The 16856-nt window shown below is 43.9% G+C and overlaps 1 protein-coding gene across 2 annotated transcripts; it reads left to right on the plus strand.

The window, feature by feature from the left end:
• Positions 1-70: 70 nt before the first annotated feature.
• On the plus strand, positions 71-16217 carry ANGEL1 (angel homolog 1). 2 transcript variants are annotated; one of them, XM_088145294.1, is made up of 10 exons: positions 71-350; positions 2080-2688; positions 5007-5227; positions 6648-6717; positions 7061-7494; positions 9085-9211; positions 10273-10383; positions 11699-11768; positions 14010-14173; positions 15292-16217. In XM_088145294.1, exons 1-10 carry the CDS (start codon positions 287-289, stop codon positions 15450-15452), a joined length of 2031 nt encoding a protein of 676 aa, XP_088001420.1. In that variant the 5' UTR covers positions 71-286; the 3' UTR covers positions 15453-16217. The 2 variants fall into 2 exon arrangements, with proteins under 2 accessions (XP_088001420.1, XP_088001421.1); XM_088145295.1 differs by lacking the exon at positions 71-350 and adding an exon at positions 375-783.
• Positions 16218-16856: the final 639 nt, after the last annotated feature.

A 16856-nucleotide genomic window follows, 5' to 3' on the forward strand; every position in this document is an offset into this window, starting at 1 on the left:
GTAGAAAGGGGTGCGGTTTGGGGTTTGGCTTTCCGCGTGCTTCTCGCCGCAAGTCGGTGGGACCGGGGGAAGAGAGGCGGCGGGCGGGGCTGCGCGAAGTACCGTTCCGCCTGGCTCCGGGAAGGGCCCCCGTCCCGCCAGCCTCCAAGCCGGGGGAGACAGCCCGGAGCCGCCCGCCCTGCCGCAGCTGCCCGTCGACCTCCGGGAGCTTGGGCGAGGCGGAGCCAGTCTTCCGCGTGGCTGGCTGGCGGCCGCGAGGGAGGGGAGGTAGGAGCGGGCTGGCGGGATGATCGGGACGGTCCTCTGTTACGTCCTGCTGCCCCTGTCGAGGCTCCTGCAGGCTTTCCAAGGTAACAGCCTCCCCCCTCGGACTCGTCCCCCCGCTCGGGAGAAGCAGGATGGCCGTCACTCCCCGCTCAGGGCGGGATGGGACGGAGCGTCCAGCCAGGCAGGGGCACGGCTGCTCGACCGCCCGTCGCTGCCGCCGCCCCGGGGAGGCCTGCCGCTCGTCTGCCAGGCCCCGGCCTACTCCAGGCGGCCGGCCCAACGGCGGCGGGACTCGCGGGAAGGGCGTCCCGCTTGCGCCGCCCGTCTCCGCCCAGCGCTGGGAGCCGGGGTTTCATTGGCGCCTTCCCGCCCCCTCCCCGTCCCGCCTCCCGGCGTGCTGGTGAAGTTTCTCCTCCGCAGAGGATCAAAACAGCCGGACCGGGGCGGTCGCGACGTTGCCATAACTAAGATCAGTATTGAAATGACTCCCGGAAATAACATTGCGTTTTAAAACCTGTAAGAGAAGGCTAATGGTTGGAGCGATGGGAGGGTGTGTCTCTCTGTGTGTGGAGAAAATGAGGCAGTTGGGTTGGTGGCATCGGGGGGACGGAAACAAGCTGATAACTTTGCTTGTGTTTTGCTAATGCTTAACTTTTACATAAGGGTTTACTTGCATTATTTTCTTGCAACAACCTTATAAGGTAGGCCAGTTTTATTTTCCCTGCAGTGCTATTGGAATGGAGAGGGTGTTAGAGCAGGAATATCTGAAGTTTTGACTTCATAGGTATTTTTTTTCTACAAAATCTGTGATTTTGATTACCAGAATGCCTTGGACTACCTACGTGCCACATTTCAATTTTCTGGATGGCCTTGAAAACATTTTCTTTTTGTGGCCTCGTTTCATTGCCCTGTTTTAAGTGAGATGTACAAATGACCCACTGGTTTAAAGTTACTTACTTTCTAGTAATCAGGATGGTATGAAACTACAGGTATATCAAATTTCAGGCCCACAGTCCTAGATAGCATGCAGATAGCAACTAAATTGCATGGCTTAAAACTTTCTGTGTATTACTTCATTCTAATTTCTTTTAATCTTGTTTATAAAGTAGTTACTTAGGATTTACATCTGGGTCTTTATTAATACAGTAGGGCCTCTTGACCTGGTCAACTAATTTTTGAAAGCAAATATCAGTTAATTTGCTTTTATTTGAATCAAGAATGGAAAAGTTTTGTTTTTCAGTAAGCAGTTCTTGTTTGCTGGCTGATATCAAATTCAGCTAAAATGATAAAAAATATTAATATTGCTAAACCCAATTATTCAAAATCCTGTGTCAGACATATAATATAGAATTGTTATAGATCCTGGTTCCCTCCTCTGATTCGAAAAACAACAACATACTCACCAACAAATTTCTTTATGCTTTCCAGGTTTCTTGCCCTACTCAATTTTAATTTTTTGTGGACTCTATAGTTAAAAAAAAATGAGAGGACAGCAAAGCACAACACTTCCCTCAAACATAACCTGCCTGGGCTTTGCTTGCCTTCCCATAATGGGTATTTGGGGAGCCAATCACCAGTCATCCATTTTGTGAATGTAGCCAGAATGGACTCTCAAAATTTGAAACTTGCCCACTGGCCCAGAGAGGTTGGGACTACATAAGTCTGCAGTACAATCCCTGATATAGAAAACAGTGATTTGGTCTATGCCAGCATTTGTGAATTGTTAAAGGCATTATTACAATTAATTTTACTACACTTAAGAAGCAAGTTGTTTTTAAAGTCAACATATGTCCATATTTATATTTTTGACAGATGCTTTCTTTACATGTCGAAAGAATGTGCTTCTGCCAAAGAGCACACCCATAGACGGCCTCTCTGCTCCAGTCGGTGGGAAGCCAGGCTCGGAGGAGCAGCAAGCCCTGCTGCAGCAGTGGCTGGAGAAGGGGGCTGGGGGGCTTTGCTCTAATGAGAGGGCTTCAGAACCGGACCAAGTGCCAGCCATTTCGGCGGTGGAGTGGCAAGAAGGCCCAAAGCTACTGATGACAAGTTTAAGCAACTTGATTGTCTCGCCACAGTCTAGTGGCCAAGAGGAGGAAGAGGAGCAACAGCTGCAGCAGCTGCAAGGGGTCCCAGCTGAAGGATCTTCTGAACTACAGGAATTTGTAGAAACTACCCTGGCAAGCTCACCAACAGAGGAAAGAGAGGATGTAGAAGTCAGTGCTCCGTGGGCAGCAGTACAGACAGAGGGTGATCTTCCAGATGTGGATGCTCCTCTGTCCACAGAAGTGTGGATCGAAGATCCTGCTGTGTTAGCCTGGAGTCCTGCCCAGGAGACTGATGTGGTATCAGCCGAGGGAGTAATGTGGCCTTTTGCAGATGCAGGTCAATTTCAGCCACTCCCACTAGAAATACCTTATCATGGTGAGCACTAATGCATTTCATTGTGTGATTTTGACCTTGCTGGATATGAGCAGGATTTGCCATTATTTTGTGACTTTATGATTTCTATCATGTGTGAATATTAGTTGTGTTAGATCTTGCGGAAACACCTCAGCCTTACCTTTCCTTGAAATCCTTCAAGGTATCTGCTGAATCTTCTAAATTCTTTTGATGGTTAGAGATATTATTACTACTCACTATGAGCCTAGTAAGGGCAAAAGCTAGTAAAATAACTAGTACAAATATACAAATAATACATATTAATTTAATCCACTGCATTATTTCTGCTCAAGAAGTATACCCAGTTACAGAAAGGAACTTTTCAGATAGTTGCTTTCAGACTAGAATGACAAAATAACATCTTTAGGGAGTACCATCATTTTTGTAGAATGGATTTCCAGAATCTAGTTCTGAGAGGAATCCAGAGGCTTCTTTGATGTTTCTGAATATAATGCCCAAATGCTAGCTTTTGAACATTTTCAATTTTGGAAAAGAAGCTGTTAGTTTGTCGCAATGAAAATGTGTTTGTGAAGTATAACACATTTATTAGTTTGCAGAGAGCTGTTGTGTTAGTGAAAGAAAACTATCTAAAGACTCTCTTGTCCTAGTAAAAACTCTGGAAAAATAGGAATTACTCAATTCTACAAAGCAAAGATTTATTTAGGTTAATTACAGAGGTACATTTAATGTTTTGCTCTTTAGATCAAATTGTAGGTGATGTTACATCAGAGTACTGCATTTAACTTAAAAACAAAAACTGCAGTCTTGGAAAAAGGAAGTTTATACCTCTCCCCTGCAGTTTCCTGTGGGTCACAGCACATCAGCTAAGGCATCATGTGTAGCTTTCCAAGTATATCCTCCAAATGCAGAATGTGGGCTTCTTATGGCTGGAACAAGGCCTTTGCACAGCTCCATCTTGTGTGCCAATTGTGCCCATTCCTGGATCGATAGGCCCTGCTTACAGTCACTCACGCCCTAATCACCTTCAGATTAGACTACTATAACGCGCTCTACATGGGGCTGCCCTTGAAGAGTATCTGGAAGCTTCAGCTGGTTCAGAATGCAGCGGTGCGGGCAGTTATGTGTGCTCTGAGAAAAGTGCATGTTACACCTCTGCTCCATGAGTTGCATCGGTTGCCAGTTTGCTTCTGGGTCCAATTCAAGGTGCTGCTTTTAACCTTTAAAGCCCTTCGTGGCATGGGACTGGGCTATTTGAGGGATCAGCATGTCCCATCAGATATTGCAGAGAAGGTGTCAGGTTCAGCCCAAACAACTCCACGAGACAGTACAGATATAGTTCTATAGCATTTATTAGCTTCCACCTGCAAGACAGAATCTCGCCAGACTGAATCTAAACTTCCCAAGCCAGCAAGCAAACACTGCGAATTCCTTAGGGTGTTGCCAGTCTCATCCTCTTCACCTTCCCACACTCATTCTGGGGGCTAAGGAAATGCTTATGTCCCTGAGTGCGGCCTTCACCAAACCATTCCATCACAGAAGGCATGCTACGGGTACCATTGGCTAGGGACCTGCATTTGGTGGGTCCCAGGAGATGTGCCTTCTCTGCTGTGGCACCCGCCTTATGGAACATCCTTCCTATTGAGATTAGATTAGTGCCATCCCTTTTGCTATTCTGAAAGGCCCTTAAGACCTGGTTATGTGATCAGGCCTGGGGCTCCATTGCTGAGGGGTCATTTTTATTCTCCATTCCCTTATGCTTTGTATTTTTGGTTTTTATGGTATTTATGAATGCGTTTTTTTAATATTTCTTTTTTATTTCTTCTTTTGTTTTTATCTGTCTTTTTATCTGATTGTTGTATGCCGCCCAGAATCACTTCAGTGAGATGGGTGGCTATATATATTTGCTAAATAAATAAATAATGAACAAGCCAAAGAATGTAGCCATAAACACACCAATGAAAATCCTAGCTGTATTTTTATTAGTTCCAGGATATTTATTTATGAATGTATTTAATCAAGTTTTATGCCCCCCCCCCCATCTTGCAATAGCAACTCTGGATGGCTAACAAAATTATGGCCCATATCGTGCATTCAGATGATACACTAACTCAAAACAACCCAGAGGCACATGAGTTGCTCAGGGTAGAGAGTCAGAGGATGCATGTGTATAAACTAGCCCTTACAGCTTATTAGCTTACTGTGAGGCACAGGCTCGGTCTCTAGTTAAATCCTCCCTCAAGTTGCTTTTTGCCTTCAAGGACAACATCAAGGTATCAGCCACAAGCAGGCATTTCCAGCATAGATCCAAACTGTGTCTTCTACTTTTTGCTCTTGTGCAGAGATTCTGTGGAGAGACTGGGAAGATCTCTCTGCCTGCATGCCAGAGCTGAACCCAGAGAGTGGGTCTCTATTTGAATTCAGAGTAATGTCATACAACATTCTGGCCCAGGACCTGATTGAGCAGTGCCCTCATCTTTATATGCATTGCCATCCGGATACCCTAAACTGGAGCTATCGTCTTGCAAATCTCTTACAGGAAATCCAGCACTGGGATCCTGATGTGAGTATAACTTGGCAGCTTTGCTGTATTTGAGTAGTCCTTGGGTTATGACAGCAATTGGAACTGGGATTGCTGTTGCTAAGCGATGCAGTTGTAAAGCAGGAAGTGGCAGGAGTCCCAGGTAAGGAGTGCAGGGGTGCCATGGTGGGGTGGGGAAAGCCCTGGGAGAACTGGTGCAGGCCGTGCACGAGCACAGGAAGGTTAGGGGATGGATGGCATGGCATGGCATGGCATGGCATGGCATGAGGCAGGAAGGCTGGGGGATGGACGGCGCAGCAGGGCGCAAGCACAGGAAGGCCAGAGGTGGATGGTGCAGCAGGGCATGAGCGGAGGAAGGCTGGGGGGACTTACCAGTCTTGTAACCTTCCTTTCAGGCTTTCCCATTGACTTTGCTTGTGGGAAGCTGGCAGGGAAGGTTGCAAATTATGATCATGTGATCGTGGGACACTGCAACCGTTGTAAGTGTGAGCCAGTTGCCAAGTGCCTGAATCACAATCACATGACCGTTGGGATGCTGCGATGGCTGGAACTTCGAGAACTGGTCGTAATTACCACCCATTGAGTGCTGTCGCAACTTCAAACAGTCATTGAATGAGTGGTCAGCAAGCAAGGACTACCTATATTTACGTTTGTAGTAAAAGGAGGAAAAGGAAAAGAAAAAGGCCCATTATGCTTTGTATTATAATGAAGCTTCAGATTATTCCTCACCCAGAGTCTATTGCTCACCTGTCTTTAAGCCTATCTTCTCTGATTAATTGGGGGTCATCTTTTGAAGGGGAGAGAACCATTTATTCTTTTAGCTTATACCATTCATAACTGTGATCATGCCTCTTGAATCACATGCTTCTTCAACACTCTTCACTTTCTCTCCCTATTTTCACTTGAATACATAGTTGTATACAATCTCAAAATATGCTATACAAGTGGTCCTCCCTTAATGACCACTTGTTCAGTGACCTTCAAACTTGTGATGAGACTGAACAAGTGGCACTTAAAGGCCAGTCCTCGAAGTTCCAGCTGTTGCAGCATCCGCGTGATTGTATGGTTGCTATATGCGACCTCTTTGCTGGTTTCTGACAAGCTAAGTCAATGGGGAAGCAGGCAGGAGGTTGTGAATGGTGACCACATGACACCCTTGCTTAATGACAGTGTGGGAATTGCTTAACAGCAACTGGAAGTGCCAGAATTTCCATTGCTAAGCAGCGCGGTCATGTGACATCTCACTTTACGACTTAGCGACGGCAATTCCAGTCCCAATTGCCATAATTAACTGAGGACTACCTGTATTTTTTCATTCTGTGGCAAATTAATTAGAGAAGATGATATATTTAGTAGAAGTGGAATGTGTCTAGTGTAAAGTAACTTATTTGTTCTGCCTTAGAAAGCTATGATGTAACTTATTGTAGTTATTTTCTTCTAGATTCTCTGTCTCCAAGAAGTTCAGGAGAATCACTATTGGGAGCAGCTGGAGCCAACACTGATGATGATGGGTAAAACTTCCTTTTGATAGTGAGCTCGGCTCAAGAATATGCCTCTTGATGCCTCCCAGCATGTTCAGTACAAATGCTTCTTACTCGATATTTAGCAGCCATCAATGTTTTGGGATGTTTGGCTTTATTTTGATAGCAGACATGGTTTGGGGACATGCCTTTAAAGTTCCAGTGGGTATCAAGTTCTGAATGGGAGGGTGTACTGAGTTTTGTTTTGCTTCTCCTTTCCCATGCATTGCTTTTTGAATGGAGTTGAGCCAAGATGAGCAGTAGCTTCTTCATCTCAAAGGTCAAACTAGACAGAAGAGGCATATGTAACAAGAAGTTTTTGTCATTTGGCTAGGCTTTACCTGCATCTACAAGAGGCGGACAGGGAGAAAGACAGATGGTTGTGCAATCTGTTACAAGCAGAACAAGTTCCAACTGATCAGCGCTAGCCCTGTTGAATACTTCCGGCCTGGCTTGGATATCCTCAGCAGGGACAATGTGGGCCTGGTGTTACTGCTACAGCCCTTATTAACAGAAAGTCCAGGAAACAAGGCAATCAGCCCTTTGTGTGTGGCAAACACTCATGTATTGTACAGCCCCCGTCGGGGAGACATCAAACTGGCCCAGATGGCTCTGCTCTTGGCGGAGATTGACAAAATTGCAAAACTGACTGATGGCAGTTACTGCCCCATCATCTTGTGTGGGGATCTGAACTCTGTGCCTGACTCACCACTATATAAATTCATCCGGAATGGCCAGTTGTACTATCATGGGATGCCAGCCTGGAAGGTAAGCAAAGGAAGAGGACCAGATAGTTTTGATTTAGCTCTTAAATAGTCTTATGGTTTCCAGCATCTCTTGAGAATCTTGCTTGCTTTTCTTTCCATCACAGCACAATCTTTTTTAGGTAAGTTCATTCGTTTAAAGTGATCTGGTTACTATAGAGGCCATCTGCAATCATGTTGCAGCAGAAAGTGCTATTTCCAACTAATAGCCAGCCAGATAGATATTTAAGAATTGTGATGGGTACTGCTGGGAGAGGAGTTGGCTTTAAGTCCTACCCAGTCTCCCCCCACTCCCATTTCCTTAGTCCTGTTATGCCTACCAAGCCACTGTTTGGGCAGTGCGGGAGAAGTGCAGTGGCTCTCTGCAGGGAAAAAGAGAAAGCCGTTGTTTGAGGGAGCTTATGGCCTGTGATCTGACATGTGTTCCTCATGGCAGAAAGGTTTCCTTTTGCAAAAAACAAGTAATTAAGCTGGGATAGATATATATACTTCTTGCATTTTACTACATTAGCAGAAAACAGGAGGATTTGAAGTGCAGAGAGTCCCCAATTTAAGAACGAGTTCCATTCTCAAGGTCTGTCCTTAAGTTGAATTTGTATGTAAGCCAGGACAGTGTTATTGTATAATACAGGTAGTGTTCAACTTACAACCATTCATTTAGTGACTGTTTGAAGTTACAAGGGCACTGAAAAGGTGACTTACGTCCAGTCCTCATGCTTATGACTGTTGCAGCATCCCCATGGTAATGTGATCAAAATTCATGTGATTGGCAACCGGCATGTATTTAAGATGGTTGCAGCACCCAGGTTCATGTGATCGCCATTTGCTAACTTCCCAGCCAGTTTCTGACAAGCAAAATTAATGGGGAACCATGTGATTCACTTAATGACTGCATGTTTTGCTTAATGACCATGTGATTCACTTAATGACCACAGTGATTTGCTTAATGACTGCCGCAACAATGTAAAATTGAGTGCAGTCGTGTGATGCCTTGTTTAATGATCTCACTGCTTAACGATAAATTTTCTGGTCCTTGTTGTGTTTGTAAGCCGAGGACTACCTGTACTGTATGTGTAATATTGTATAATTAACTCGAACTGTTGTGTATTTAATTTGAATCATTATGTATTTAACTCAAATTTTGCTACAGCAGGCTCTGTTCTTAACTATGAGTTGTCCTTAAACTGGGTGTTCTTAACCCAGAGACTAGCTGTATTAAAGTGCTCAGCTAGATTTCCAAAGTCTATTTAGCCAGGAAAAGTCTAGAGTTTGAGATTGGGGGTCAGGTGAGGAGTTATTTCTCTGTAGTAGTTACTAATCCATTTGCTAATGCTAATACATCCCTAGTATCCTTGCATTTATATTCTAGATCAGTGTTTCTCAACCTTGGCAAATTTAAGATGTGTGGACTTCAGCTCCCAGAATTCCCCAGTCCATATATCTTAAAATTGCCATGGTTGAGAAACACTGTTCTAGATGATGGGTTCTGGCTTTCTGATTACCATGTGGTTATTCTAGATTTTGGGATCTTTGGAGATTATTTTCCTCAAAATACTTCGTGGGTATTTGTGTTCTGTCTTTTCTGCCTATACAGGTGTCTGGGCAGGAGGAATTTTGTCAGAACCCACACCAACGGAAATTGCTGTTTCCTCTGTGGCCCAGCTGCCTGGGTATAACAGATGATTGTCAGTATATCACCCTTTGCCAAAGCAAGAAGTCAGGTGAGTCTCATGGTAAAATTGAAATTGTAGGTCTCGTGCTCTTTAATAATGTACACTCAGAAAGTGATGTCTTCTTTTCAGTGCGGGTTCCTCAGAATGACTGGCTTTTCAAGCTCTGGAGTTCCTAATTTTGTTTAAAGAATTATTTCCCTTGCATGCACACTATTCAATAACAGTAGCAAACTCACTGAGTAAACAGGATCAGTGGTGATTTGGGAGTGAACAATTAATGATTTTCCAGCTTTTGGTACCAGCTTATATCTCTGTTGGAGTACATGGTTGGCTTCTTGGCCTGGATGTTAAAATTAGATGAGTTCATATAAAGTAGTAACCTCGAAAACAATTAATAGGAAAAAATAAACACATCTCGTGAGCAGGAATCCAGGAATTTGCCCTGGTCTTGGTAGTCAGCTAAAATTCCTGATGGCTCCAAATGATTAGTCTTAGTTCTCCTTCCCAGAGTAGGGTTCAGAAATCAGGAAAGGGGTCATTCCAATGGTTATGGGCCAGCCCCATGATTTTGTGGTTCCACAGAGCATAGCTTTGCTTTAGGAAAAAAAATCAACATGTTGTCAGCAACATTATTGAGCTTTCTGGTTAGAAATGCTCATTTTTATCTGACTGAGAAATGAGAAGCTGATCTTACTCTATATCAGTTCATCCTGCTCTGTTTACTCAGTGCTCAGATACAGAGGATTATGGGACAGTGATCTGAATTTCTAGCTGTCCACGTATGGTAGTCACATCTAGGGGTATAAGTGGATAAGGATGTGGATAACTGGATATATCCAGGCTAGTAGGCTTAGTTTGCATTTGGTTCTTCGCAACCTTGTAACCTACATGTATATGATTTCATAAGTATGTGTGTATTTATACCAGGGTTTTAATTTTTGTTTGTTTGTTTCATGGGTCCTTAGTTTTTGAAATTGTAACTATATGGATGCATGGGGGCATGCAGCTTCATTTTAACAAGTATCAGCAGGAAATTAGATATGAATTATGAGTTTGAACACACTGTAACCATTCTATTTTTCTCCTTTGGATCTGGTTTTCTTCTGCAGACAGACTTAAATATAGTCGTGACTTCCTGCTTCAGTTCCGTTACTGTGATACTGCCTGTGAGCGACCTACAGACTTGATCCTGTTGGAAGGTGTGACAGATGCCATGCCAGGTGTCCAAGATTCTTCCCTGCTTTTTCCTCTTTCAGCAATAATATACCTCACTGCAGAAGATTTTTAATATTTAACAAGACACTCCAGAAGGGTTCATAGGTGGGGTTAAAACAGCCTTTCCCAGCTTGGTGACCTCAAGAAGCTTTGGACTTTATATTCCATTATTCCTGGGCACTATTGTCTGCTTGGTGGGGATTAATAGTGTAGAATCCCATATTGGGAGATCACCAGGTAGGGAAAGACATCCTGCATGGTCTTGCTTGATTTTCATAGTATTCAGAAGACCATCAATGAATTCTGCAAGTTGCAAGGGAGCTTTGGGCTAATATCATTCAGGCAATAAACAGACCCTTCACATTTTATGATTATTTTCTTTAAATCTGTGGTATGCCCTATGAAGCTGGAAAGAAATTATGTAAAAGGGTCAGAATGCTGTCCACCAGTGATATAACTTTCTGAAAACTGAACACACTGGGACCAAATTTGATTTGAGTGGAGAAACTGGCAAACAGTTGAAAAATGTGATGGACCTGGCCAGGGACTGTGGAGAGAAAAAAAATGTCCCCTTGCATCCATATGGGAGAAAGAGTTGGTCATTGGCTTGGAATGCTGCTGACTCTTCCATTCTAAGCTCTCTCAATCACATGATCAGAGTGGAGTGTATGCTGCCTGCCCTTTGCTTCTCAGTGCCCACAGGCACAACATAAGGAGAGAGCAGGAAAAGGCACCCAGAAGTACACATAGGCAACATGTATGCATACAACTCGATTAGTGCCTGGGGGAAAAGTGAATGTGTGCTTGCATGCACCTCCCACGGAGACAACATGCTGTTTCATTACACAGAAGAAAATACAGGCACCTTCTGTGGCCATGCCTAATTAAGAGGTTGGGAAGAATTCCTGAAGCCATCACTGTTTGGTTTCAATATCTCGTTTCAGGTCCTGAATCAAATCTGTTACTTAAAAAGTGGTAGTATTTCTCTCTTGAGCTTTAATTTTTTTTTTCTGATTCATGTCTGCACACATGCTGTAGAATGCAGCAATGAGAGTCAAAGCAGGCAGACCCATTCTAACTTGACAAATGCTGGTGCTTGGATTTATACAGAAAGTTCCGGAAGTTCTTCCAGTGTGTTGTGCAAAAAGATGGTAGTTTGCATACAACATTGGAATTAAGCTCTCGAGTCTTGACATTTTGGTATATTTTGCTATAGGAAGTTGGGGACAACTGGTTTTGTTATGTCTGTTTGACCCCAAATACTGCAAATTGGCAGATGTGTTTGATCAAATGTTTTGTTTTTGTTTTGCTGCATTGCAGACCGTCCTGCAGACTGGCCTAAGGACCTCACTGTAGAGAACAACTCTGATCCAGAACTGTTTTGTTCAAGGTAGTCTGTATGATGGGAATTTTGGGAGTTCTAATTCCAACACATCTGTGGGGTACGAGATTGGGGAAGGCTACAATAAATAATGAAAGAATGCTTGTCAAAGTGAGTTTGAGGCAGACATTTTGTCAAGAATCTATGTCTTTTAAATAATATGAACTATTTTGGTCATCATGGATAATTTTTTTTGCTTTCAGTACAGATGGTCCTTGACTTATGACCATTCATTCAGCAACCATTTGAAGCTATGATGGTGCTGAATGAAGGGACTTAGAACTGGTCCCCAAAGTTATGGCTCTTGCAACGCCCCTGCGGGCATGCAATCAAAATCCAGGCATTTGGCAGCCCGCCTGCACTTACAACTGCAGGGGTACTTCAACTCACCCCATCCACCTGTCTCCCCCCCATCTATGCCCTTTTGGCCCCCTGCATTCCATGACCCCTGCTGTCCTAGCTGACCTTCACTGTCTTGCTCCTGCTGCTGACCAAGCATGCCTGGTCTGGCCCTTCATGAGACAGCTGCTGGCCATGTGAAGCTATCTTCCCCAGGTCTCATGAGAAAACTGCCATATGTGACTTTGGGAAGAAAACCTCATGTGACCAGTAGCTGCCTCGCGAAGGGCGAGGCTGGGCATGCCTTGTCAGCACTGGGAGCAAGAAAATGGTGAAGGTCAGCTGGGGCGGCAGAGTGCAGGGTGTCAAGTGCACCTGGGACTGGGTTGGGACGGCTGAGGCTTCCCGTGGTGCGGCAGCTTTGTGCCATGCTGCTGGGCTAGGCTTTGTGTGGCACAAAAGGGCTTCCTGGCACGCCATGGCTCTGGGGCTTTTTGCTTTATTCTGGGGCTGGGCTTTGCATGGTGCAAAGGGGCCTCCTGGCGTGCCGTGGCTCTGGGGCTTTTTGCTTTTGCTGGGGCTGGGCTTCATGGGGCTCAAAGGGGCTTTCTGCTGCGCCATGTCCCTGGGGCTTTTTACTTTTTTCAGCCCCAGAGCCGTGGCGTGCCAGGAAGCGCCCTTGCGCTGTGTAAAGCCCAGCCCCAGCCTGGCCCAGCAGCCTGGTGCAAAGGGGTTTCTTGGCACGCTGCGGCTTTGGGGCTGAAAAAAGCTTGCAGCCCCAGAGCCACGGCACACCAAGAGGCCCCTGTGCTGCAGTGTATTCTTTCCCCAGCCTTCCTGAGCTCATGCCACACTGCAGCCCCCCCACACACAACTGTGCGTGGCCTCCACCCAGGCCTCCCCCAGTCCCCCGTCGGACCCCCATGCTCCTCACCTGGGACTCCTGCCTGTTCCCACTTAGCGACCCACACGTCTTGGGGTTATGACAGCAACTGGGCCTGCCCGGGATTGCCATCGCTAAGCGATGCAGTCAAGTGACATTGTGCTTTACGACCACATTGCTTAGCGACAGAAATTCCAGTCCTAGTTGTGGTTGTAAGTCAAGGACTGCCTGTAGTGAAATAAATCCAGCTAACCAGAGGAAGGCTTAGGAAGTGAAGAATCTCCTTGAAACTTTAATGAAAGATGTAGTAGAACATCGTACCACTTCATGTCGCTTTTAAATGTTATATTAATAAGGTACCAGATGATTTCTTAGTTTGGGGATTGTTATAAATATTCACAAATTCCCCTTGACATTTGTTACATTTGAGCAGTTAGCAACGTTTGGCAGTATGGCTAATCCTGAGGAAAAGTGCCCTTAACTTTCAGGGGACTTTCCATCACAATCTAATCCTGGGGCAACGTTCATATAATTGCTTTGGTTGATAATGCCATATAAGAGTCCTTCCCCAGTATGTTCTCCTGGAACAGTTTGCAACTTTGCATTTCTGGATGAAATGCTGTAGTACATTATGTTTGTCCTTTGCATGATTTCTTAGACATTAATTAAAAATAACATGAAATGAACCTGAAAATAACATGAGCATTCAATAATAGTAAACAACAGCTACTGGAAATGGGGCTGTTGCCTGACTATCACTGACATTTTCTTCTCATGCAGCTTCAAATAACTGATTTTGTTAGGAATATAGAAAGAGAGAAAAAAGATTAACCTCCTCTTTTTCATAGGCTGTGTCCTTAATAATCATCAGTCCTTGGTGTACAGCTTTGGCTTGAGTAAATTTCTGACGCATGGCAATAAAAACAGTAAATACTAGCTGAGTTTGTTTTTCTTGCTTCCAATTCTGTTGTTAAATGCCATCTGCCCCCTCTTCTGTTTTGGGGGTGGAATCTCTTTCCTGGGTGTAGGTATCCGGGCAGTATTCACCATGGCCTCACCCTGACCTCAGCTTACAGCCACTTCCTGCCTGAGAGAGGTTGTCCAGAGATTACAACCATGCCAATGGGAGTGGGGGCCACTGTGGATTATATCTTCTACTCAGCAACACCAGTCAAGAATGATAAGGAAGAATGTGAGTAGGCATTTTTCTTTCAGCAAGCATGTGTATTTTCTGAGACCTCTTTTTGATTTGTTGCATTCCTACAGTGGGCCATTGAATGTATCAATTTATATAGGCACAAGTTCTGTAACTTCAGCTTTTTTAAAAAAAAATTGTTCTGATTATATATCTTTTCTGCTTCTTACGACTTTCCTTTAATGATTGTCAGATGGGGGAGGTATCCATAATTATATTAACATCTATTTCTGCAGTGGGCTTCCCCTTGTTCTCCTTCCCTCTTGTGTTCCCTTTTCTCAAATCCATAAAAACTATTTAAGAGGTGAAGAATTTTCTGGTGCAAGTGCTATGAGATGAAGAGAGAGAACTTCAGGAGGGAAGGGAAATTGTCCAGCTCTGTGAACAGAAACTGATCTACCTCCAGCAGTGGACCCCTGAATTCTGCCCAGAGTGCTGACTTTCCATTGTTTTGCTTAGTTCTGTCTGCTTAGTTGTAATCCTGCTCTAATCTAGTTCCCCTATCCTTCCACCAACATTGTATCCACCAATATGATATACTGCTTATACTGTATCTCTGATTTAATTCTTCAGAGTTTTTCAAGGAGAAGATTCTTGTGTCCATGTCAAATGCTAGCCCCTGCTTTTCCTCAGTTTATTCTGGGAAGAAATGTTGAGGATTATTTCTCAGCAATGCATTGTTCACTCTCCTCCCATTCATTTGAGGTCTAACTTGATGAGTGGATTGAAAACTGAATTTAAATTTAGCAGCATGGAAGCCAAGAAATTGACACATATATAGTGACAGCAGCAAGACTAGAAACACATTTTTATTGTGTAACTTCCCTCATTTGTTTCACTGCTCACATTGTTCTGAATGCTGAAAATGAGTTATATGGATATTTGAGAACTTGCCACATGGTCATGTCACATTTTTTAAGAAAAAACATATAGAAAAGGATATCAAAAGCTTGGGTAAGTGTCTGGGCTTAGAAATGTATCTGTTGTAAATATTTCTTGCATTGCTGTGACTGTTGTTTGTATCTCTATCTGCATTTCTTTTATCTTCTGACAGCTCCGTTACAGCTTTACTTTGTGGGGCCCTGTTCATACTTCCTGTTCTGCTTCTTATTTAGATCGCAGGATGTACCAGGATGGAGCCCTAAAGCTGCTTGGCCGCCTCTCCCTTCTCTCTGAAGACATCCTTTGGTCAGCAAATGGCTTGCCAAATCCTTTCTGTTCATCTGATCATCTCTGTCTGCTGGCCAGCTTTGGGCTAGAGATTTCTGACTTCTAATCATGTGCCAGATCTTCAGGACTCTCTTAAGAGTTGCCTGAATGGGAAAATCATGCTACTGAAGTTTGCATCAGCGAACGAAAAGAAAAAAAAAAAGGATCTTCCCCATCCTTCCCCCTTCCCTATTTTTGAGATGTCCTTGTTCTTTTCTCCCTTTTTTTCATGAGGAAATAACGATTTGGTTTACTCTAGAATTCTGCAATCTTAGTCTGAGCTTCACTGCCACTTTATGTCTGCCTATAGTCTGGCCACTGTACCATCTTAAAGGGCATCCTGCCATCAAACTGGTAGCCTTCTCTATTTGGTCTTCCTCTGTTTGGAAAGTATGCTTAGCCAGCACCAGTTAGCAGGGCGTGTCATGGAGCACCACAAAAATCTGAACAGAGTCTTCATGTAATGTGGGCTACATACACACACACACACACACACAAACAAACAAACCCTTGCTTTGTGCTGCAGGCAGCAAGGGATCTCTGTATTGTTTTCTATTGCATTCAAACCAGAGTAATGGTGATGGAGTGATTTAAACTTTTTGAGAGCTGGTGATAGTGGTGCTATTGCTGCTGCTGATCCTGTTTCCATGGGTAGATGCTTGTTGATTGGCACACCCCTCTTGTTTGTTTGGAAATGAAATTAATTCAGCTGGTGTCCCCTGACTACCCAGAAGCTTTTCCATAGATTCCCCAGGCAATTTAATTTGTTTGCATGGCATCAAAGCTTCTTGAAAGCTGCTCTAATATCAGATTAAAAATTAATTTTATTCTCTGTTCTGAGAACCTTGTATTTTATTGTCAGGTTCTTCAAGAGGCTTTTTACACTCTGATTCATCAGCTTGGGATGTTTTTGCTGCCTCTGGTGGCAACTAGAGTTGCAAATAAGGACTGCCAAAACTGATAGAAAATGACAGATGCTTTGTGAGCGTGTGTATTTTTTTTAATCTGGAAGCCACATTGTTGGGAACTTCAAGTGGGCCTGGCAGTTGCTGCTCATTTTTAAAAAATATATTAACAGATTGTTAAAGGAATATGTGATTCAGAGTAATGGTTGGTCTGTAATTAACTCCCATTCTCAATACATAGAAAACATGATTTATTACAGCTGTGTGTGGGCCATGCGCAAGGTTATGTTGAAAAAATGCATTGGGAGCTTTCAGTATTTTTAATGTTTTCTTAAATTTAAAAGAAAAAATAAATTTTTATAATTTCAGAAAAGTTGTAAATTCAGTTGGTTGAGTCTGGAGAAGTGAGCGAGCTGAAGCACTTTGAGGGTATCTGTGGGGCTCCAGGATTGCCCTCAGGTGGATGTTGTGGGATTTGCTTAGAATGCGTGCTTTGTTTCTCAACAGACAAGTGCTAGAAAAGATGAATACTGGACCTCCCTCAGGAGCTCACCAGAATATAATAA

Source organism: Python bivittatus, unplaced genomic scaffold, assembly GCF_059951505.1.
Source record: "Python bivittatus isolate LINGU-HERP-01145 unplaced genomic scaffold, Pbiv_v1 ctg000480_np1212, whole genome shotgun sequence".
Taxonomy (NCBI): domain Eukaryota; kingdom Metazoa; phylum Chordata; class Lepidosauria; order Squamata; family Pythonidae; genus Python; species Python bivittatus.

Bases quoted from the DNA above. Each gene is read 5' to 3' on its own strand.
- ANGEL1 (XM_088145294.1), top strand. From the start codon at position 287: ATGATCGGGACGGTCCTCTGTTACGTCCTGCTGCCCCTGTCGAGGCTC. The intron at 7,495-9,084 runs GTAAGCAAAGGA...CTGCCTATACAG, and splicing joins ATGGGATGCCAGCCTGGAAG to GTGTCTGGGCAGGAGGAATT. The intron at 14,174-15,291 runs GTGAGTAGGCAT...CTTCTTATTTAG, and splicing joins CAAGAATGATAAGGAAGAAT to ATCGCAGGATGTACCAGGAT.